Genomic DNA, 23,575 nt, shown 5'->3' on the forward strand with positions numbered 1-23,575 from the left:
TACAAGGTCTTAAAGCACCTTCTACCCTATTTAAATATTTAGAAAACATAAACAGACATATTACGTTTGCAGCTTTTAAGAAACGCATAGAAAAATTGTCTCACAATTATAATTGTTACTGTTCCTGTGTTAATACCAAAAGTCAAGAGGGAACTCCCAAATGCTTTGGTTATGTCAAATTCCATTCTTTTAAACATTCCAATGTTTAAAGGATTGAACTCTTAAGATTTTGTCGTTTTCTTCAGCATGTTGTGTGTTGGTTTGCTTTTCTTCCATGATGTCTGTCATCTGAGAGGAGACATTTGAAATGAGGGTTAAGTAAGGAAATTTCTCTTGCCTGTCTCCAGTTACATGCAGGGGAAGTGCCTGTATTATTTTATTGTCTCTTCTGTTAATGAGAAAAATAAACCATCTAGCAAAAATCTTACCTTTCATACCTTTAGTGGTTAGGAAAAATGGTGGTTCCTTTAAAATAATGCTTTTAAATTTTGTCCCTGGGAACCAAGATACAAAGTACAGAAAAAGAGTTTAATACAAGCAGTCTTTGTCCAGCTCAAAACTAGGTTCTGAAAAGCTAAAGCTAACCTTTCACCAAAAAAAAGGGCAATTTTGCAAACATATTCCAGGCCAAAAAAAAAAAAATCTGCTTTTGAAGTCTAACATTTTAATCATTTTAAAAATCAAAGCAATTACATGAAAGGTGATAAAATCAAGTTTTTTCAGTAGTTGAAAGTCTGGAAATAACAAATAAGTGGCACCATTTCCATACTGGTTTTGCTACTCTTGGTTCCTGGTTTGTTGACATTTTCTCCGGGAACTGGATAGTACTGCTCTCAGAATGGATGAACAGCTTCCCTAAAAGGGAAGCAAACTTGCTGGTTTCCTCACTAGCTCAGGCAGTATTTAAACCTAAAAAATACCCATCTAAATAACTGGATAAATCTCACTATTAACAATTAAATGCATTTGTTTCTAGGCCTTCCTTAGTCCAGAAAATCCTGAGGAGCCCTATCTGGAAGGCATTGGCTTTCACTGCGTGGCTCCGGGCAAGCGCTTTATGCCCATGGACAGTTTGTCAGGAGGGGAAAAAACAGTGGCAGCCCTGGCTCTTGTGTTTGCTGTACACAGGTAAGAGAACTGTTCTGAGATTATCCAGGGGGAAAAAAAGGGTTAGGGTATTCTCCAAGTATCTGGGCAAGAAGGTGATAAAAAGAGACAGTGTTATGCTTATACACATGTTAAAAATTCTGCTAATGCAGTGTTCAAGCATTGCTGAAGTCCTTATTCTTTGTCATGACTTTATATATTCAATGTAGAATTTCATGTTAATTAAAAATATTAACTGCTAATTAATTTCTTGTCTATTTAATGATAAATGTTAAATGATACCTAATTATTTAATTACAATAAATATAGGAATAATATTGCAAAATACTATCAACTTTATTTATGGATTAAGTAAGTAATTAGAATGTAGATTAACATTTTGGTATCTCAATGCTAAATACTTTCTTGTCTTCTACAGCTTTCGTCCAGCTCCTTTTTTTATTTTGGATGAGATAGATGCTGCACTGGACAACACAAACATTGATAAAGTAAGTTGCTCTTTTACTAACAATATCTGGTACCTTCTGCAAAAGGGTGGCTTCCATTGCAGGGTGTTGGGATACAGAGATTGTTGAGCCTGTCTGAATCTGTTTCAAATTAGATTGGATTTAGGGCTGAAATAATGAGTCTGTGAGATATGGGAAAATTTTTAATTCTGTAATCCAGGTGTGTTTGATTGGTTTCTCAATTGTGAAGGTGAGAGATGAGGAGTGTGAAGGTGTGCAGGTATGTTGTGTAACCCCATGTGGCACAAGCTGACCTGGAGGGCACCTGGGAATTGTGCTGCTTGGAATTGGTAAGGCCTTGGAGCTTCCTCAGCTCCAAGAAGTAGCAAGGAGTGTGTCTGCATGTGGAAACCAAGCCATTCTGTCCCTGGAGTGTTTCATGGAATTGGCTTAGTAACTATTTTTGCATTAGCACCAATTAAGCTGTTGCTCCACTCATTTTAGTCACATGACTTTTCTTGATTAAAACACCTTCCTTCCCTCTTAATTTCTCCTTCTCTTTCTGGCAGTAATTGTTCAATGTAGCAAGAACTGAGGCTGGAGCACAAACAGCAGAGATTGCAGCTGTGGATGGCAGCCCCTTGGGAGGGGGATTTTTTTGTAGGGAAGAATCCTAAAGCTTTCCACATATGCCTGGATTTTCTTCTGTGGAAGCATTCTTTTTCAGAACAGTATTTCTACTAGCATTACTGCTAATGTCAGTCTTGGTAGAGCCTAACAAACAAAAGCAGTTGTTTAAACACCAAATATTTTGGTTTTTCCCCTGATGGCATTAACTGTGATGTGCCAAGTACCCCAGAGTTTGCTTGGAGGGTACCTCTGGAATAGATAGCTGGAAGACTCTACCACTTGTGCCTGCCAGATAGAATAAATTCGTTCTTGGAGGTTACTGACTCACTGTGAGAGGTTCCTGAACCTAAATTCCCTAAATCCTTGGGATGCAAGTCCATAAGAGGTACCCAGGCCCTGAGGTTGTTTTAGCTTTGTGCAGTGTGTTTCAGCAGCATCAGATGAGATGTAGAGGGGCTATAATGAAGATCCCTAAGGAAGTTTTAGGGTTTGGTTCTCAGTGACATGATTAAAAACAAGATTATACATCACACAGCACCTCCATGAGCTGAGTTTCAATCAGATACTGCTCTGCTTATGAGTCTCACCTGGGCCCCTCTCAGATGATGTATTCTGGTTGAATATGAGTATTGTGTTTTCTGGGTGTTATTCTTTCTGGGCTCAGATGTCTCAAGGCTGGTGACTTGGAGCAGTGCATGCTGACTCCAGGTGTTCCTCTGCTGTTCCTCCTGAACTTCACTTTTCTGCTTTTTGTGGAAGCTCTGGTGTGTCAGGTGATGAGCACTGCCCATCTCTGCAGCTGTCTGGGGTGGCTGGCTGGTGTTTCTGGCTCTGTCTGGAGCTGGGCATGGACCCTTACTGCCTGTTACCTGGATGACTTGATTAATCCAAATAAGTTCCTGTTGCAGTCAGACATGCCCCAATCCTGTACACACTGCATGAAGGTGAGGATTTCTGGGATGCTGCCAGCTTTCCATATAGGCACCTATGATGCATTACCAGAGCTGATAATGAGTGCACTAGGCTCTTTGCTGCACTTTGCCTCTCTGAGGAGGCTCATTCTGCCGGGCAGAAGAGAGGTCCCTTTTACACCTAAGGATGTGCTGAGCACCATTCTTGTCAAAACACTGAAAAGAAAGAGGTAATCCTGCCTGTATGCACCTGGATTACTCAATTCAAGCATAGCTAAAATGAAATACTGCAAGTAAGCAAAACTGATCTGTGAAAGAATGTTGCTAGTGCTCACTGGGATCTATTTTTTATCCTAAGAAATTATTCTGTTTCTTTCCATTCTTCCAGACTGATGATTTATTAAAGCAGATCTCTCACTAATTAGAACTATACTCTGAAATCACTGTGAAGTTTTTAACTTACTAACAAGAGTTCTTCCCATAACTTACTAACAGTTCTTCCAGTAAAAAATTAATCTCCATGTCATGTAGATAGACATGTGCAGGCAGAGGGCTCATTAAAAGGTACTGGTTTTCCTTTATGCAGCATTTGATTTTTTGGGGGTAAATTGTAATCTCACCAGTTAATAACTTAAACTTTGTACCTTTAAGTTGCATTATCATTGAGAAACTTGCTGCTATCTGCAGTGAACTAATTTAAGATTATTATACAGCCAGTAGCAAACTTTTCACATTAAAAAAAAAAAAATTAGGGATTTCCACCTTCCTTTCTAGTTATAGAAAGTAAAATTGTTTTTCATTTGCACTGGTGTATTTTTATAGCTTTATTCACTGGAATGAACCATTATTTTCTTAGATGTTTTCAAAAAGCAGCACACCTGAGGAGTTGTCTTAAAACCATGCAAAATATCTGGCTTTTAAAGCTGCTTCATTTCTCATTTTAGCAATCATGGTGGAATGCTGCAGCTAGCACAGTTCAGTTCTTCCCTCACCATTCCCTAATCACATCAACTATTTCAGGTTGCCAGAACTAACTGAAGTACTTGGTTTCTTTCCAAAGGTCTCAAGTTTCATTAGAGAACAGGCACATGAACAGTTCCAAATGATAGTCATTTCCCTGAAGGAAGAGTTTTATTGCAAGGCAGATGCATTGATTGGAGTGTGTCCTGAGGTAACAATTAATTATGGGTAAATAATGCACGTGGGGTTGTGGAAGTGCTGGGTCACACCTGAGGTGTTGCTGCAGTGAACCAGGCACACATTTGGTGGCTGGGTGTGTCCTGCTGTGCAGGAACCAGCTTTGGGGAACATCCTCTGGGGAACTCCAGCTCATGATTGCATCTCATAGTTATGAAATGCTCATTTCAAGTACCAGAAGTGTGTTACATGCTCTGATCCTCCCTCTTCTCAGCACAATGATGTTATGTTCAGCCAAGTCCTGACCCTGGATCTTACCGAGTACCCAGAGGAGGAAGAGCAGGACACAGCAGAAAAGCCCAGCTATGGTTCTTTCTTCCAATAGTGTGTGGATGTATCAGGGCCAGGTGACAACAGGAACTGGGGTCACAGCTGACTGCTACAAACCTGAGTTTGAATGGGGCTGACAGGGAAATGTTTACTTTTCAAGTGAAGCAGTTTTGCAGAATATCAAGGGAATCAGCTGCTACTCCTTGATGCAGTTTTGTTAAGGAGTGAGAGCCCGAGGCTATTTCTGTGGTGTGCACACTGGTACCCAAAGCTTTCATTCCAAATACTTTGGCTGTACGAAGGGCTGCAGGTTCAGTTCCATAAGTAGAGCATCCCAAAGAACAAGCCTCTTGTTTTTCTTAGGAGAAGTCCATAGCTCCAGCACGCTGTTCAGGTGCTCACTGCTCCAGTCAGGACCTTTTGTGTTGTAGCTGCCTCTATTTGCCTTCAGAACAGGATTATTTCCTCTTTTCTAAAACAGTAAGGTGCTGGAGTGTGTTCTTGGGTGACTTCTGTGGCAATCAGACTTTAGTTCTCCACTGCAACCTTACACAAGTATTAGTTAACTGTACAAAAACTTGGGATGCAGCTCTAGATCTGTGATGTAACCTTGAAAAATTTCACCTCTGAGCTATTCCACCTTGTACAGAAGTGGAAAGAATGAGTCATGCTATAGAGGCAAATTAAATATATATATATGAATATATAAAAATTTAATGTTATTATGTAGCTGTCCCAGTACACCAAAATTACTTTGCTGGCTGTTTTTCATTTAAGCAGATGGAAGTTAGTGTAGTTTTCATCTAAAGTTAATGAAGTTGGGTAAAGAAAACTGCAAGCTGGAATCACTTTATCTGGTTTGTGTTCCATCTCTGTGTGTGCTGAAGAGCTTCCCTTGGTTTGTGGCTGTTAATAATTTTCTCTTGTGTTCAGAGCAGGTTCCTTTTGTCCTGTGGGTTGCTTACACATGCCTATCTTGTCATGTGCTGTGAGCCCTGGGCTTGTGCTGGGCCTGTGAGGATCCTGCCTCAGGGAGGAAGATTGTCTGAGCAGGAGTGTAACATGTTTCACAGGATACAGATGTTCATCAAAGACTTGTGTTGTTGCTACACTTCACTGAATAAAATAATTTATTCTGAGGCATGAGTCAGCATCAGTACCTTATTTCTGAATCTGGTAAAAGATGTATTAGGAGATAAAACAACCCCTCACTCTTCTGGTTTTGAGGATACAATAGATAGCCCTCAGGAGAGGAGGCTGCTGGACAAGCTACAGCTCAGCAGTATCTACAAGGGAAGAATCACCAGTGCTGGGTCTAAGCTGATCCTTACCAAGGGGGGAGGGATGGGATTTCCTATTATGGACCCAAATCAAATCAACTCCTTGTGCTAAGGATTTGCATGACTTTAGGGTTTAAATAGTGATAGTAATGAGGGTCATAAATACCTTAGTGCAAGTGATAGATTTTGCTTGGCTTGAAAACAAGGAGTGAAGCTGTGAAGCGTTCATAGCTGATCATCAGGATCCACAAGAGCCTGACTAGTCACTTTCCAAAGCAGCACTTCCCAGCAGCTGCAGGAGGTGGTTGTGTGACAAGAGAGTAAAGGCTGCCAGACCCAACCCTTGCCCTTCTGTAAAATCCCAGTACAATGTGACTTGCTCTCAGAAGATGTAACAGAAATCCTTAGGAAACAGCCAGAGGGACACCTGACAGGAGCAATCCTTCAGCCCTGCCAAGTACTCCTGTGATGCTACACCATGAGCACAAAGAACAGCCCTGGACATGCCCTCCTGCAGCCACTGAGGTGAGAGCCAGCTGACTGGAAAACTCCACCTGCTTACCAGTGCTGGCAGCTGCAGTGAGAATTCTGTCTGCAGCTGGGAGCAATACCAGGTACTGCTGGGCCTCAGCTTCACCCTTGGAGCAGTTCAACCAAAGGCAAACTTAAACACTTGGAATTACCTGCTGTCCAAGGCAGCAGGCAGCACAGCCTGTGATGTAGCAATAGTTACAACATTTCCACAGGTCAGGGAGTGCTAGCCCTGCAATCTTGTCTCTGCAGATGCAGCACTGTTCCAGCCTTTCCTCCCCAGGTGATCTTGTGTCTTACCAAAGGAAGAAACAAATCCTCATGCCAAAAGTGGAAAGCAGATGGGGTACCATGCTGTGGTTCCATAAATGTGGAACAGCACTGTTCCTCAGGAGTTGGGGATCAGAGACTGAAGCCTGCAAGACCCCTGAAGAATCCAGAAACCCACCTGCAGTTCAGCTGATGGGAGAACTGAAACCCCCCTATTTCAATGGCACTTTTGACAGATTCAGATGTTGGGTGGCTTCACCTGGGGAAGAGTTTGGTCCAAGTGGCTTCACACAGATGCAAAGAGAAGGTGCATCTGCTTCTGTCTAACCCTGCAGGTCCTGCCTGATTGGTCTGACAGTGCCAGGGGAGTGACTCGTTTTGACTCTCAAGCTTTACACATGACACATGTATGGCTTTTGAAAAAGAGAAAGCTAGTATGTACAATTTTATTCCACTTAAAGTTATGAAAATACCAGCTCAAAACTTTCCATGCAGCAAATGTAAAATACCTACTGTTAAAAAGCTTCTGGGGTGGGCCTTTGGTGTCTGGGGTTTTTTTCATTCAAGAGTGGGCGTATCTGACTGCTTGCTCCTCTTAGGAGAATCAGTTCCACTTTCTCCTAACTTCCTTTTAGCACAGTCTACACATGATGTTCCTGGGGTGAGAGAGGGGAAAGAAAACACATTAATATTGCCATATCCATGTGCTTGGTGTACTTTTTATTCTAAGCACCAGCTAGCAAGATAAACGCACTCCCAGTCCCCTGAGGTTCTCATATTTGGATTCTGAATTACATGTAACATTAACCCTGCTAAATGTCTGGGCTCAAGCTCTCCCCCAAAACTGATCTTTAGTACTGACACAAACAACAGGGACTCAGCTCAGGGTTCAGCTGCCTTTTGCCAAAGCTAATTTGAAGTGAAGTTCACACTTGAGTCTGGATCCCTTATTCAGTGGCCCCAGCTTGAGCTGAAGGGTTGATATAGATTACCCCAGTGGTCCTAACTTGAACCATCCCTGAAGTCTGCAGCAAAATCCTTGGTGTAAGCTGCTGCTGGAAGTACATAAACAGCATAACTGGAGAGTAATGTGAATGGAATAGAAATTCCTTCAAAAAGCAGAAGGTTGTGGGGCAATACATGCAATAATACTCTTGGGTTTTTTACTTGGTCGGTATTCTGAACTAAAAGTAAATAGGTGCTAAAACTACCTAAAGATGGTGCTAACAAGTTAGTAAAAGAAGACTGTTAAAAGCGATGTTAAGAGGGACTGGAATAAATTATACTCAAGTTTTTGGTTTCTGTTCTTCCTAATTGTACTTCATTAAGTTGGGATTGATGAACTTAGTTGAGAGAAAAGTAAATTTAAAATCCCACTGGAATTACAAAACTAATCTCTGGCCTTACACCTGCACACAAGTGTCTTGGAGCTTGTGTGCTTTTTGATTTGGAAAGAGCTGGGTTTTCACCTCCTGCACTGCCCAAGGCTCTTACATGCAGTACCCAATGATACTTCTATACAATTTTGATGTTGGCTGCAGCAGCACAGAGCTCTCAGGAGTGGATACTTTTTAAATTGTTTCACTGTATCTTCTCCATCAATTGGAATGTATTATTGTTTGGGTTATTCACAGAAATATCACAAAGCAACCTGAACAGCTCAGCTATAAAATCAACTTCACTACCACACCCTTGAGATTTACTCTTCCTGACCTAAGGAAGGCTTTTGGAACAGAAACCTGTATTTGGAAATCTAAGCCAAAAAATCACATTGATGTTAGCATGTAAAAGCTCTAGAAAATGTATATAAAAAGTTATTAGCATTCACCAGAGTACTCTGAGGTAGTGTCATTTGATAGACCTGAAAAGGCCATCAGTTACCTGCTGCTAGGCAAAAAGAAAGCCAGAGAGTAAAAAAGAGCGTTCAGCAAACTTCCAGAGCTAAATCAGAGCTCTGCACAGTTATTACTTAATTACTTTGGAAATAAGAGGGGTATTTTTCTTGTGTTGGTAGGATTATGGAACTTTCTGTGAAAATAAAAATGTTACTTACCCAACAGCGTTGTGCTGTCCACCCGGTCAGCATCTAGAGGAGTGTAAGAGACAACAGCAACACACATGAGCATCCAGGAAGTTTTTATACTTTCATGCACCATCCCAAACCAGCAAGGTTGTATTTAGAATCCCAGAGTGGTCTGGGTTGGAAGGGATATTAAAGCTCATCCAGTTCCACCCTCCTTCCAGGGGCTGGGACACCTTCCACTATCCCAGGTTGCTCCAAGCCCCATCCAGCCTGGCCTTGAACACTTCCAGGGATGGAGCAGCCACAGCTGCTCTGGGCAACCCGTGCCAGGGTCCCATCATTCTGATCACAAAAACATGTCCTCTTCATATCTAATCTAAATCTATGCCCTTTCAGTCTGAAGCCATTCACCCTTGTCCTATTCCCATGTGATCTTGTACAAAGTCCCTCTCCAGCTCTCTGGGAGCCCCTTTAGGCACTGGAAGGCTCCATCTGCTCATCCCCAGCCTGGATTTGTGCTTGCCATTGCCCTGACCCAGCTGCAGGACCTCGGCCTTGCTAAACATGATGATTGCACAGCCCTACCTCTCCAGCCTGTCCAGGTCTCTCTGGATGTGGCCCCTTCCCTACAGCCACAGCCCTCAGCTTGCTGGTGGCTGCTGAGGACACTCAAGCTCACTGTCTACATCCCCATCAAAGCTGTTACATGGTCCTGGTCCTAACACAGACTCCTGGAGGACACAGCTTCCATCAGTTTCCATCCACACATAAAACCACTGCCCACAGCCCTGTGTTTGACCATCCAGCCCATTTTTTTTCCCACATCCCCCAAGTTTTCCTTTTTTTCCTTTTTTAAAAGTAGGGGTTATGTTTCCTCTTTTACACTCAGTGGGAACTTCCCCAGTTGACAGAGTTTTTAAAATCTTATGGCTAAGCAACTTCATTCATGGTTTAGCAGATTGAGAATTCCACCAGGACATGATTACTCCAGTCCAGGTTACTACCAACCCTGACCTCAGGTCCAGCTGAGCCTCTCCTCTGTTGGGCTCTCTTTCACCTCTCCTAGGAAGTGGTCCTCAAGGCATTCCAGGATTCCTGGACTGCTTGTGGTTTGCTGTGTTCCTTTTCCTGTAGTCCCCAGTCTGTAACAGGCTTATCTTGGTTTTGCACTTCCCATTTCTTTAATATAACCCTTTTAACAAACTCCCCCTGCTACATTTTAGAAGAGAGTTTGAAATAGGCACAAAAAATCAAACCCTGATAGTTTGGTGATGTACAGAGCAGTTCTGCACATCTGAAAATGATTTTGTTTGGGATCTTGATTTGTAAATGAGATCACAAAGTTTTTAAATCTGAGTAAGGTCCCTCTTCTTACAAGTCTGATGCAAATCAGGCTGCAGACAAACTTCCTTAAATCTCAGTGGTGTGATAAATATTTTTTTCTAGCCTTCATGGAAAGAAAAACATAATACAGTCTAATTGGAATATTCATCAAGTCACAAAAACCAGGATATTGATTTGGACACGCACTTTTCAGGGAAAGGTTCCTCCTATGCACCACCTGGGAATAATTTTAGACAAAACAGTTTCACTGAAATGATAAATAGAAGAGCTGTCAAATAGTGATTCTTCCCATGGTCATTTAGTTCTTTTCCTCTGTTCTCTGGATAAACCAAAACTGAACTGTCTTTGTTTGGAAAACATTAAAGAAATATCTTTCCTTAGACACACAGTTGTTTCTCTTCATTCTCTTCACAACCCTGAGTGTACTAAACCACACACTTACTGGATGTAGTGATTTAATTTCCCATTCTATGCTCAGTCAGATATTGTGGCTCAACCAGCTTATCCCACCAGCTAATCCCTTCAATTCTCTTAATCTCTTTTCCTGACAAGTCAGATTTCTGACAACGTAATACTCAATAAGCTGAAGTAGTTCACATCATAAATATATGTTAAGTAAACGTCTTTACCAAATACTAACAAAGAGACAAATCCAGAATTCAAGATTAAATTTGCAAGAATCCACAGACCTCCAAAATCCATATATTTAAAAAAAAATCTAGTTACAGTTTGGCCACATGCTCCAACTCTGCACGTCCCTCACAAGTGACAAAGCTGCACATGAGGTCAGGGTCTTGGATCAGCTACACTGTTCAGGCAGGGCAAACTGCCCAGTACCTGCTCCAGATTGTGCTGTTGAAGACAATTACAAACATTACCTGGACTTCTCTGTTTGCAGATTTGAGCAGTCAGATCCTGGACATACTCTGGGAATTGCTGGAAGCAGTCCCCATAGGACACCACTTTTATTCCATGCAGCAGCATATCTGCCTGGAGCTTAAAAAAGTGGTCTTCATTTTCTTTAAGCACCAACATGTAATGTTCTAGATCCACTTTGTTCTTTACTGTGTAAAGAAAAAGAGCTTGGAATATCTGGTCACGCAGAGTCTCTCCACAGCCCAAAAACAAAAAAGACTTGGTTCGGTACAAGTTCTGAAGAACCTCCTGTGAAGGAACAGAAAGAAACAAGAGCCACATTTACTTCAGCAGACAAAAGCCAAGGTCAGAACTTTTAAAATACATCAGCCACAAAAGGACTAGCAGAGCAGAACCTCTCTAGTGACCTGACAAAAGCAAATGTTTTAGGACCAGGCCAAACTGACATTTCAAAACCATTGTTCCTACACATAAAACCGGGCAAAATTATAATACAAATATAGGAGTTAGAACACAATGATCTTTAAGGTCCCTTCCAGCCCAAGCCATTCCATGGAATTTAAATAGGCATGTAAGTGTTGCCAGCAAGGGAATTTAAATTGAAAGAACTGGAGTTGCAGAATATTGTAAATCAACCTCTAAATATGAAAAATGAATATTCCTGACCAGATGTTTGACTTCCTATGACAGCTAACACAACATTAAGTCCAGGATCCTTGTACCAGTTTAAACCCCTAAGAAACCTAGCAATCATATGATGATGAATCCTTGTCCTGGTGTCCAGTATTTTGAGGCTCCTGTTCTTTCCAGAGGTAAACACAAACTGTGACATCCAGCTGAGGGGTGTGGTTGTGATTTACACAGCCAAGGGCACAGACTGCCCTTGCAACAGAGCCATCTTGCTGAATAATTCAGAATAGTTCCTCTGGTCCCCAAGTATTTAATTTATATGATCCCACAGAGCCTTAGATATCTTGTCTGCAGTGATTACAAGAAAACTTTTGGGCAAAACAGTCAAAATTTTAAAGATCATACAAACCATGACTTCAGGATCTTGAGTAACATCTTTATATCCCGAGGGATCAAGCACCATTCCACAGGGATCTGTATATAAGCCGTGAATATGAAGAACTCCATATTTTACATGGCCCCTTGCCCACTGAAGAACCTAAAGCACATCATGCAACAAGACACATCCTTTTGTTATAATACACCAAACTCACCATGAATCTGCAAAACTATACAGCTGAACTGACTTAGAAACCACTTAAAGCAAAAACAATTCCTTTTGCACTTTCCTACAAGAAGAAATTGTAATTACTAATTACACAGCTCACTTTAAATTGTAACAAAGAGGTGATGGCTGCTACTGCAGCTGTCTCTGGCTTTTTGGGTTAAACAGCCAGTCAATCAAGAAGCAAGTTCCAGCAGCACTGACAGAAAGGTATGAACAGCAAATTAACTACCAGCCAGGTGAAATTCCATTTGAAATTTTAACAATGACTTTACACAAGTTAAATAATTTGTGGGTTTTTCCAGTTAAATGGCAGAGAACTGGCTGACAAACATGTCACTGAAATTCTCCTTGGTAACTGTTACCAGATCATTCAGAATAAAGAGATTCATAAAAGAAATGTCTGGGCATCTGCTGTAATTTATAGACATGCTTTAACAATTAACAACTTTTAGTCTTGACTCTTTAAACAGGAAAACATCTTTTAGTGCAGCTTATGTGCTGACTAGTCATAAATTAAGTCTAATAATTTTACTGCTCTCATCGTACCTTATCCTTATCTTTAAGGTCTAAAGATTCCATAGGTTTACCCTGTTGCTGACCAAATATTTCAAGCAGATTATCATAGTTTGTAGTCAGAACCATTGTGCCTCTCTCCATGAGCCTCAGGATGGACTGCAGAACCACAGGGTTCTGAATGTGTTGCTCTAAATTATCAAACACCTCCATTAGGCAATCCTGGAAGAAGTTGGGCTTCGTGTCCCCGGTGCGCTGAGGAAAGAGGAGAGGAACACTGCATCAGGCCCACGTGCTCTGTCACAGCTGCCTCCCACAGGAACCCACACCAGCTGGCCACTTCATGCCACAGCATTCCTGTAAAAGAGGGCTTGGACAGTACACCAACCAAAACCATCCAAAACAAATCTCAGTTTGTTCCAGTGCTCTTGCCTCTGCTTAGTGTAGCTCCAAACAACTGTCTGGATTTCTCAATACAGCTTGTAATACAAGTACAATAGAACAACACTAAAATTAGCTTACCCTGGGGTCAGACACACAAGTGTTTTATCAGTATTCAGCTATTCAGTATATCCTAGATATCCCTGGGATACAGTATAAAGAAGGATGGGGGGGAAAAGCAGTTTCTGTGTTTTCATTCCTGGCTGAGAAAACTTTATTAATGATTAAATCCGCTATGAACACATGCAGACTTACTGTCACACTGGAGCAGTTGAGAGGCTCACCCCAATCTACACTTAGCACTATGTCTGTCAGCCAGCTTATTTAAACTAGAAGGAAGACTTGGCAAAGGTCTTAACACCATTTGAAAACCTCTGGAAACTCAGATGGATGAGTGAGACTGGGCACGCATGGGCTGTCCTCAGGGAAGTGTGATCTGCACTGGTGATTCACAATGTGTGGCCCAAAGGCCATCAGCAGGCTCAAGGCCTACCTGTTCTTACAGGTTCTTTATAGTTATAGCCACACATCTAGAAATTCCTCTTTCAAGCTCAAAAACATTACAGTAAATATTTAATAGTCAGGACTCTTGCTTGCATTAATTCTGATGAATGCTAACTTATACTAAAACTCAGGGATTTTCTAGTCTCCCCAAAATGTACAATGTGCTGTATGACTGTGGCATTCACATTGCCTAAACATGATTCCTTCACCCAGGGTTTTTCTACTGAAAGGCAGTGAGAGAGGCCTCAGAGAAAAGAAAAACAATTCTTATCTCATTTGCTTCTCCTGTGTTGTGCTCATGTGGAATGTGTTTGGAGATTGTTTACCCACAGGTGATTGTTTCATTGGACTCTGGTGTGAGCTCTTTTGACTCATTAGGGCCAATTAGGGCCAGGCTGTGTCGGGACTCTGGAAAGAGTCACGAGTTTTCATTATTAGCTTTTAGCTATTGTATTCTTTAATACAATATATTAAAGTAATAAATTAGCCTTCTAATAAGAAGGAGTCCTCATCATTCCTTCCTTCCTTCCTTCCTCGGTGGCCCTGCATTTACAATAGTATGATTACTCACAAAATTTCCATTTTGACCATAAAATTAAAAAAAAAAAAATATCAACTTTTGGAAGAAATGTTCCCTTATAACAGAACAAAAGCACATAGTAGGCTTAGAAATTAACAGAGGTTATAAACATACTCACTGGTGACATCTTCCTGATGAGATCATGTGCAACCACAAGCAGGTCTCTCTCTTTGATCACTTTCTTACGGAATTCAGCAACATCCCCCGGGTGCAGCACCTCCAGCTGCTCAGCTGCTCCAAGGACAGCCTCAATGCAGCTCCTCCAGGAGCACAGAGCTGGGATTCCTGGGGCTACTGCAGCACTCACCCCCGTCCCAATCACCAGCAGAAGGTCCCGAGGCTGCTTTCTTATGAGGCTTTTTAAGAATTTTCTTAAACACAGAAAACAAAAGTTCATTGCTCACAGTGCATTTCCTGGCTTGCCTGAAGAGCTCAGGGACTGACTCACCTGAGCCATTAAATTTTCTGCAAAACACCAACAAACCAGCAGGAACACAGTTCTCCATTCCTACACAACAGCTCTCCATTCCTACACATTCTCCTCTATTCCAGCCACAGAGCCTCATGGCCTCTCCAAAACCAACAAATAGCCTTGATGCCTTTTTGCCATTTCAGATAAATAAATATGCACGGTTAACGCCAGCCAAAAAAAGGCAACAACTTCAAATCACCACTGTCTCTGAGATCCAAATTGACAATTGCCAATTTCCAGGCCACTGGGCAAGCCAAACAGCATTTCCAATGAAATTTTGAAAAAAAGTAGGAAAAAGATTGCCCAGTGACTGAACTAATACATATGTGATACAAAGGGAGTAGAACTATTTCAAAGGGACAAGCCACACTATTCCAAGAAAACAAACTTTTGGTTTTTTCTGGGAAAAAGTGGAAAATTTTATTCTCATTTTTCATCACTGTAGGATATGTGAACATAGCAGTCGTGCTGGTTCAGATCAAGGGTTCATCCAACTCACTGTTTTGACATTACTACCCACAGATCCCTCTCAGAGGAGTGTTGGTGTTACATCCACAGTCTCTGCATAAACCAGCACAGAGGAATGTGAGGAAAATCTGTCTTTCATAATTACTCAGCAAATAAGTGAAAATGCATATAAATCATACAGCAAAACCACTGTGCACAAGGATTTCAGTAGTACAGAAACTCAGAACTCCCCTGACTTTCCAAACTGCCTTTACAGATTTTCAGTTCCTGGTAAAGTGGTAATAAAGATGATTAACACATCTTATTTCACAATCATCTGAAACTATGTAGGTCAAACTATAATGTTCAACTTGAAACGGCCTCAGGCAAAACAATAAACATGTAGGTATGGTTGCCAGCTAGTGCCTACAAATAAAATATGTTTGATGGCCCCATGCCTTCCTGCTACATTTAGCCCAGTTTTTTTCCTCTCATTGTTTGCTCCTCATAAACAACTTGAGTGAGCATGAAGTATTTGGTCAGTGAAGAAACTAGTTCCTGGGATAATTTCAAGGTTTCTGGCATGATGTTGGTCATGTATTCAATATTCAGAAGTTTAATCCCACTGTGGTTTCAGATTTTCATTAAGAGACAGTTTTGTATCAACTCTAATACAAGTTACCTGTATTTCTGTTCACTTCTAACGGAGGCCCCTTCTGGTGAATCCATCTCTGAGCCCTGAATAAAACAAAAAGCAAAATAATTCTTAATGCTTCCACCTTAGAAAAAGACAAAACCAAAATAAGATGTATTACTGTTGATTTTTTTCCTCTTTATTCCTACCAAGTGTTTTACTACCAAGGCTCCATGTGTCACATCCCAGTGAAGCCAGGCACTGATGGAAACAAATCTGCCAAAGGACAAGTGTGCAAACCCAGCACACTCCAGTTAAGCTTCCAAATGCCATAGGACTGATAGAACAGAGATGTGGCTATTCATGCAGCTAAAAAATACTTGTGTCTAAATTCAGGATAAAATTTATCACACCCACTAAAACTTCAAGTCATTTCAAGTCAATTAATGAGTTTCTTGATTTAATTTTTTTCATAATATTCAATCCAGTTTGTGGAAATCAGACTTCCACATGACAGCCTGCTTACAAAAAGCCCTCTGAGAGGCACCTGGCTACATGACCAGACTGCAGAGTAGGAGAGATTTTATTTAAAATACTTGCTGAGAAAAAAAAAACAACTTATTTCTGTATAATCTGTCTTATGTCTGAAGTACAAGAAAGACTCTGTCTTGGCAGGAGAACTGGCTATGGGATCATTACCTAGAAACCCCCAAATTTCACTACATGGGTTTATTGTGCCAGAGCCTAGGGCTCCTAATATAGTTGCCAGCTCTCTCATTCATGTGCTGGAAGCTAATTTGGAAGCAAGAAGCTGCAAGTTTGGAGATTATCTGACTAACAAAAAAAACCCAAACCAAAAAACCAAAAAACCTCAAACAAACAAAAAAGAAAAGCAAACCACCTCAAGACCCACCCCCCCCCAAAAAAAAAAAATTAAACCACACAAAAAACCCAACCAACCAACTCCAATCCAACCTAAAAAACAAGCCCAAACAATCCCCCTCCAAAAACCAAACAAAACAAACAAACACAAAAAAACCCCCAGAGATGTCTTCAGCAAAGGCACCCAGGGTGTCTTTTAAGGTGGAAAAATTTCTTGTTGTAATATTTATTTTCTCTGTACTCCATTCCCTGACCAACAGTACCCTGTGGAGGTGCCCCACAGTTGTCATTAGCGCATCCAAAAATCAGGACAATAATCTGTCCTAGGGCAAAGCACTTCAAAATCACACAGGACCATCAAGGCTGGCAGAAACCTTCTGGATCACCAAGGCCACCACCCCAGTGTCACAATAATCACCCCTAAACATGTCCCCTTCATACATGGGGACATTCTGAGTGCAAAAGGCAAAATGCAAAAACAAGGTGCAAAACAAAAAACGCACAATGCAAAAACAAGACAGGAAGGAAGCGCACCTTACTTCTGTGGAAAAGATAGTTCTTATTTTATAATGGCATTCAGGAAAGCTTTATTAATATTATTATAATTTTATTATAACCCCCACATTTAATAAAAACATCTCACCACGGGCTGCTGTCAATACCAACATTTCAGACCTCGCTCTTTCCTTTCAGCTCCCAGAGTTATCCCTGGAAGGCGCAGCCGTGCAAGGCAGCGGGAGCAATGATCGCACCGAGGAATGGCTGCGATGGGGGATGGAGGTCACATCTCCCCGTGCTCCCAGCACTGCCAGCCGCTCCGGGACATCCTCCGGGACTGACCGCAGGTGTGCACAGCCGCTTTCCAACCAGGCTTCCCCAGGGCAGGCTGGGACTGGGAGCCCACTGTGATCCAGGGATGCCTGGCAGCCGGGATGGGAACTGGCTCCTTACTCCCAACACGACGAGGGGACATCGGCACCACTGCTAATCTCGCATCTTTCCCGCCCAACACACTCCGGGCTTATCAATAAGAGCTCTGTTCACCGGCTGAAACTCCAGGCCACCGGGCTGACTCGACGAAGCGAGGGTATCCAGACACGTTTATATCTGAAAACAGCCTAAAACGTTCAACGCAAAGGCAGCCGCGGCAAAAGGAATGCCCGGTCCCGAGCCTGCCAGTTCCCGCTGAGGAGAACCACGAACCACGCCGGGAGCAGGAGCAGGGCCGGGCCGGGACAGGACAGGACAGACACTCCCAATTCCCTGGGGACTGCTGGCTTCAGGAGCAGGGCCGGGACAGCCGCTCCCAATTCCCTGAGGGCTGCTGGGAACAGCAGCCGGGCCGGGACAGCCGCTCCCAATTGCGTGGGGGCCGCTGGGTTCAGGAGCCGGGCCGGGACAGCCGCTCCCAATTCCCTGGGGGCTGCTGGGTTCAGGAGCCGGGCCGGGACAGCCGCTCCCAATTCCCTGCCTGCTGCCGGGCCGGGCCAGCTGCTCCTACTGGTCCCAATTCCCTGTCTGCTGCAGGAGCCGGGCCGGGACAGCCGCTCCCAATTCCCTGCCTGCTGCCAGGCCGGCACAGCCGCTCTGCCGCTCCCAATTCCCCGCCTGTTTCCGGGAGCGCCCCGGACGCGCTCCGGAGCCGAGCCTCCCGCCGCCCGGGAAACAGCCGCCCCGGCGCCGAGGTTCCGGGCAGCTCCGAAACGCAGATTGCGATCAGAATCTGCTCCCAAATCGCGGCCGTTCCCCTCAAACCCCCAGGACGGTGGGCAGTGGGGAGGTGAGCAGGTCTGTCCGCTAGGTCCCGGTCCGGGAATGGCCATGGGAGCGGCTCCCCTCACTGAAAGCCCCTGAGAGGCGAGAGCGCCCAGCTGCGGGCCGGTGTGAAACACAGCAGCCAGCCCTCATTACAGCAGAAAGCGACCTGGCTAACCCACACATTAAGCAGCTAGTGCTCTGAAAACGTACCGGCGGTAGAGGCGTTAGAGATAAAAAACGTTAGGGTGAGGAAAATGAAGAAAAAAAACAAACAAAAAAGGCAGCGTTACCTTGGGCGGCTCTAGTGACGGCGCGGCGGGGCTGGCGGGGGTGGCCGGGGCATCGTGCATGAGGCGCGGTGCTGAGAAAGGGACAGCAGTGGCACAGGCCAGCAGGGACAGCAGTGGCACAGGCCACTGGGGACAGCAGGGACAGCCCAGGCCACCTGGGACAGCGGGGACAGCAGCGGCACAGGCCACCTGGGCACGGTAACCTGCCGGGAGAGCAGGGCAGGGCAGCCCGGGGCGGCACTCCGCCGGCTCCCCTCAGCGAGTCACGGCACCGCACCCACACACAGCGCCTCCTCCCTTCTAACCCTCCTCTCTCTCACTCTCTTTTTTTTTTTTTCTTTTTTTTTCTTTTTTTTTTTTTTCTTCTGAGTTTGCTTCTCAGTGTAGCTGAGGTTTGTTAACAGACCAAAACTTGTACTCATACCACAGCCTCCCATGTGCCTCAATGAGCACGCAAAAATACCTATTCATCTCTAAGAGATTGATGACGCTCTTGCTAAAATTAGATTAATTTAATATCTTGAAAATGTATACACATTGTAAGCTCCATCTGTGCTCACAGGATGTTCTGATCCTTTTACTTTTGTTTATTTGGCAATTATGTCAGTAGCTTATGTAGAAAAATAAGATTTAAAGAAATTAACCAGCCAAGCCACAAACACTAGCTCTTTCTGCCTGGTAATAAGAGCTAATTCCAGCAGTAGTTACTAATTTTCACTCAACTTACTGATTCCTTTTAGGGATTTTTCTTTCTGTTTTTCTGTAAATACTGCATCCTTCACTTGCTGGAATCAAAGAAGGGTAGGCAGCATCATGTGGCATGTCAGATTATTAAAGCCTTCAAGCAAGCTTAAAAAAATTAACAATAAAAGATAACATCTTTTTTGCAGAACTTGTGTTCTTCTTAAGCAAGTTAAAAAGTAAAATTAGTAATTGAAATATAATTTTAAAAGAAATCTCTAAATTTTAGGATTAATGATGTGACTCTTCATGAAAATTTATCACAACTAGAAGAACATACACAACGGGAACAAATTGTAATGTACATTTGCAATTCACATATTTCAGTGTTTTCTGCTGAAATTGAACTGCTGGAATGGTGTGTAACAATTTTTACCAGTACAGTAATGAGAGAGAGAACAAACTGAAAATATTATGCTGAAAAGAAAATTTAAAGTAGAAGAGGAAATTCTTGTTAAACAGCTGGAGGGTTATGTGTGTGAAAATATGCCTATCAAAGAGAACATGATATGTAGAATCTGGTAAAAGACTATTGGAAGTCACCATACAACTATGATCTCTGAAAAATAATCTCAGCCCACCTAAACAAATTTGATAAGTTGTCACTGAAAATAATCTTTTGTGAAATGTTTACCAATGTAAGCTGCAGCAATATATATATATATGTGTGTGTGTATAGATATATATGTATGTATATATTATAAAATTGACTTTTGTTTACAGGTCTATTCTGAAAAGCCACAGAGGGATGAAGTGTCAAACGTGTCCCTCTACAATTACCTGAATGAGACACTTTAGAAACTGCTGGGATTGATTTCTAAACAAGCAGCTGCTGCTTGAAATCCAGACTAATATAAAAACACCTAAACTTGTTTTCTGCAGTTAGGACTTGTTTCATGTGTTAGGCAAGGTTGATCCTTGAATTTCCTGTGGGAATTGAGGGTTCTGTTTGTTGGAAGATGCACAGGAGAAATCTTTCATCAGGCATTCTCAAACCAAGCCAGTATCAGACTTGGTGTCCTTATGGGTCATATGAAGCAAGGATAACTCCAAGAAATCATCTTTTACTGAAGAAATTGCTGTGACTGCAGAGACATAAGACAATCCCACCTTCTACGTGTAGTAAGAGTGCTTTACCTGGTAAATTCCATTGGAAAAATTACTCAGATGGCAGTTTAGTCCTAATGTAATCACTGTAACTTGCAATGAGTGTGGAGGATGCACAAGGTCTGGTGGTTGGCACAGGAGACCAGACAGTTCCTCATCTGACTTGTCATGTGAACCTGAGAAATTGTTTTTACAACCTTTACAATTTAGGAATCCCTGCCAAGTAAGGCTGTTTATGTACAGCCAAACAAAAGTCCTGACTTATTGTAGAAAAGCTGTGCTGAGTGTATTGCCTTACCTGTCTCTTGTTTTCCCCCATTCTTTCAGCACATGAGAAAATCTTCCAGAAAGGTACAAAAATGACATTGTGAATTTAAGTGATTAATGCTTTTATATGCACACACACAGAGGAATTCTTATAAAATATAGTTCTTACAGTTGTTATCATGTCAACTCACATGTAATCTTCTGAAGCTCAATATAAGGCTGCTGTGAAATGTGATGCAGAAATGTTAGGAAGGAAAAGAACAAATTTCAAAAATAATAAAGCCTAAGTACCACTGCAGGAAGGACAGGAAGTAAAGAGTCATACTCTGCTTTTCTGTGGAGATAGGGCAGAAATGGAAATATATCAAGATAAAGAGGTGGCAGCATGTGGCACTTGGCAGAGGCTCCTGTCCCTGCCCAGTGACTCGGAAGCCAAGCAGGTGGATACTTCAGCAGAGGGCACCAGAGCAGCGAGGATGAGGTGTGGGGCTGGCTCTGCCTTGCTCAGCCTAGTGCACCTAAAGACTTGCTGTGCTGGGAATTCTTGTGCTTCATCATGCTTCAACATTTCTGTCACACTGCGAGAGAGGTGCTGAGTAACACTGGGAGCTCTGGGATGGAAGCAAAGCAGGAATGAAATGGAAGCAAAAAGGCAGTAAGGAGTGCCATGGGAATCTGGGGCACATGCACCTGAGTCAGCATTCTGCATCCCACACCACCAACAAGACCAGGAGGATGATGAGATGTGACCATTTAGTAAGCAAAACTTCTAATGAGAAATCATCAAAGCAAAGTTTCTTATCTTCCTTATAATTTTTTCTTTTTTCACATGAGGTGCAGCTGGAGGATAGATTTATTTTGCATTCCAAGTAGCCTGAAAACACAAGCATGAATAACTGCACTGATATTCTGCAAATTCGTTATATAGAGCATCAAAGAACTGCAGAAGGTTTTTAAACCAATCTGATGTTTGATGGGTTTTATAGTATTATTTGTGGAAATTGAATGGTTGGGAGAGAAGCATTCATGGTGGAACATTGATTTTACACATCTACACTTCCCATTCTCTTAGATCCTTCAGGCATTTCTTGCACAAAGAAAATCTAAACCATGTGTATTATGGTGGAGATACTGAGCATGTCCTTCCACAGTGGAAGGCTCTATTCTGCTGTCATCCTTTTACTATTTTAAAAGAAGCATATATAACTAGCTCTTATAGTTTGCTCTGTATCCCATGGGCTTGGATGATATCCAACACTCTCTTTAATGAATACTGGAATTTTTTTGCAATAATTGTGTTGGAGAAGACACAGTCTTCTGCTTTTGTAAGTGGAATTTTATAGAAGGAAATTAAGTTTTATTAATATGATGGTCAAGCACATACAAGTACTAAAGTTTTTATTTTTTGCTGACATTTACATGAAAGAATCTTGGTGATGTGAAATAACAAGAATTTTTTATACATGCTTGCAGCCACCTGAAAAAATATTTAATTCTGATATCGCAGGTTTCAAAATAGAATTTTTCCATTATTATCAGTTTTACAGGTCGTGTTGGTAATTAAAATACCAAACTGAAACACTGCCCACACATTTGAAAATATATATATATAGATGGCTATTCTGGTACCTTGGTTTTGTATCTATTCTGGTACCTTGGTTTTATATCAGTTTTACATGGAAAGTGGGATATAAAAATTGAATGGTGACATGGTGAGATAATGCCATTTGACATTCACAATGGTATTTTACCTATTTCTCTCAGTCATGCAAGCTAAAATGGGGAGTTAGTTTTAATGTATAACCTGAAAAACATTGTTAGGGTGGCCAAAAATGTCAAATCCTTGAATCACACCTACACATTACCCCCCCCTTGGATGGAAAAAGAAAATAAAAAAGAAATTGAAAATTGAGACTATATGTGGTAGAATCAAAACTAATTCTTGTGGGTTTTTAAGAACATGAAGAATGAGCAATGTGAACAAGTGGAGATAAATTATAGCAGATTTAATGATAAACTGAAATTTGATCTGAAAACAGTAACCATAAAAGCAGACACTGTTTTCTGTTTCAAATGCTGAAGCAGTGTGTCATGCAGGAAGAAGTGCTGTGTAACTGGGGAAAGCAGATATTAAAAACAATCTGATTCCACTATTATCTAGTAGGATCAGTTCCCTAGGAGAAAAGAAGTTCATTTGCCAATTTCTGAACTTTTAAAAAACAGAAAAAAAGACAAGCATTATAAAAGTGACTCTGATGGAGGTCTGAAGTGGGGTTTAAGTGCTCATCTTTGCTGTCTTACATGATAAGAACCGTAGGTCATTTCAGATCCCACTTCTTTGAATTTCATCAATGCAGTACTGTGGTAATCCATGTTATAATGTTAAAAATTGGTGTTAGTGTGTTACTACTGGTAATGGAATTAGATTCTGAGGGAAAGCACAAGCTACCTGAACACTATACAGGAACCCAGTATAGAAAGTGGGAGAAGTCTCCACTAGGAAAACTAGGAAGTACAAGGACATCCTCAGGCCCTGACCATTTCCAGCTTCTGGGAGTTTAAACCAAGGCTGCCAAGAACATTTACCATTTTAGCTCCTAGTACCATCTTCGGCTTCTGATCAGGGTGCTGACAACTCCAACAATGTCCACATTTCTAGTGTAACGTTTAGGAGAGGATTCTGCAAAAGATGGCAATTGCTGATTGAAAATTTTCTGTGGTGCAGAACCCCAGAATGGTTTGGGTTGAAAGAAGTGTAAATCTCATGCAGCCCACCTACTGCCACAGGCAGGGACACCAGCTAGATCAGGTTGCTCC

The 23,575-nt window shown here is 42.1% G+C and overlaps 2 protein-coding genes across 5 annotated transcripts in view; one reads left to right on the forward strand and one right to left on the reverse strand.

Annotated features, from left to right (window-relative positions):
• Positions 1-4,616, forward strand: part of SMC1B (structural maintenance of chromosomes 1B) — a gene marked incomplete at both ends in the record, with an annotated part of 28,323 nt that extends 23,707 nt beyond the window's left edge. The window contains 4 exons of the mRNA XM_084205473.1: positions 977-1,128; positions 1,526-1,595; positions 4,155-4,265; positions 4,506-4,616. Coding sequence (XP_084061599.1) covers positions 977-1,128; positions 1,526-1,595; positions 4,155-4,265; positions 4,506-4,616 — 444 coding nt within the window. The remainder of the gene's footprint in view (positions 1-976; positions 1,129-1,525; positions 1,596-4,154; positions 4,266-4,505) is intronic.
• FAM118A (family with sequence similarity 118 member A) lies at positions 1-19,185 on the reverse strand. 4 transcript variants are annotated; one of them, XM_084206281.1, is made up of 9 exons: positions 18,644-19,185; positions 15,762-15,817; positions 14,279-14,531; positions 12,669-12,890; positions 11,925-12,053; positions 10,888-11,173; positions 8,696-8,728; positions 7,156-7,298; positions 1-288 (listed from the first exon to the last, which is right to left on the reverse strand). In XM_084206281.1, exons 1-8 carry the CDS (start codon positions 18,701-18,703, stop codon positions 7,201-7,203), a joined length of 1,137 nt encoding a protein of 378 aa, XP_084062407.1. In that variant the 5' UTR covers positions 18,704-19,185; the 3' UTR covers positions 1-288; positions 7,156-7,200. The 4 variants fall into 4 exon arrangements, with proteins under 4 accessions (XP_084062407.1, XP_084062406.1, XP_084062409.1 ...); XM_084206280.1 differs by lacking the exon at positions 1-288 and having other exon boundaries at positions 7,111-7,298; XM_084206283.1 differs by lacking the exons at positions 1-288; positions 18,644-19,185 and adding an exon at positions 17,262-18,182 and having other exon boundaries at positions 7,111-7,298.
• Between the last annotated feature and the right edge of the window lie 4,390 nt (positions 19,186-23,575).

The sequence above is a fragment of the Fringilla coelebs genome (genome assembly GCF_963513975.1).
Source record: "Fringilla coelebs genome assembly, chromosome: 5".
NCBI lineage: Eukaryota > Metazoa > Chordata > Aves > Passeriformes > Fringillidae > Fringilla > Fringilla coelebs.

Coding starts and splice junctions, on each gene's coding strand:
- FAM118A (XM_084206281.1), bottom strand. CDS start 18,703: ATGCACGATGCCCCGGCCACCCCCGCCAGCCCCGCCGCGCCGTCACTA. Junction 14,532..15,761: donor AGAAGTGAACAGAAATACAG/GTAACTTGTATT, acceptor TCTGTGTTTAAG/AAAATTCTTAAAAAGCCTCA. Junction 12,054..12,668: donor ACCTTAAAGATAAGGATAAG/GTACGATGAGAG, acceptor GATGTGCTTTAG/GTTCTTCAGTGGGCAAGGGG.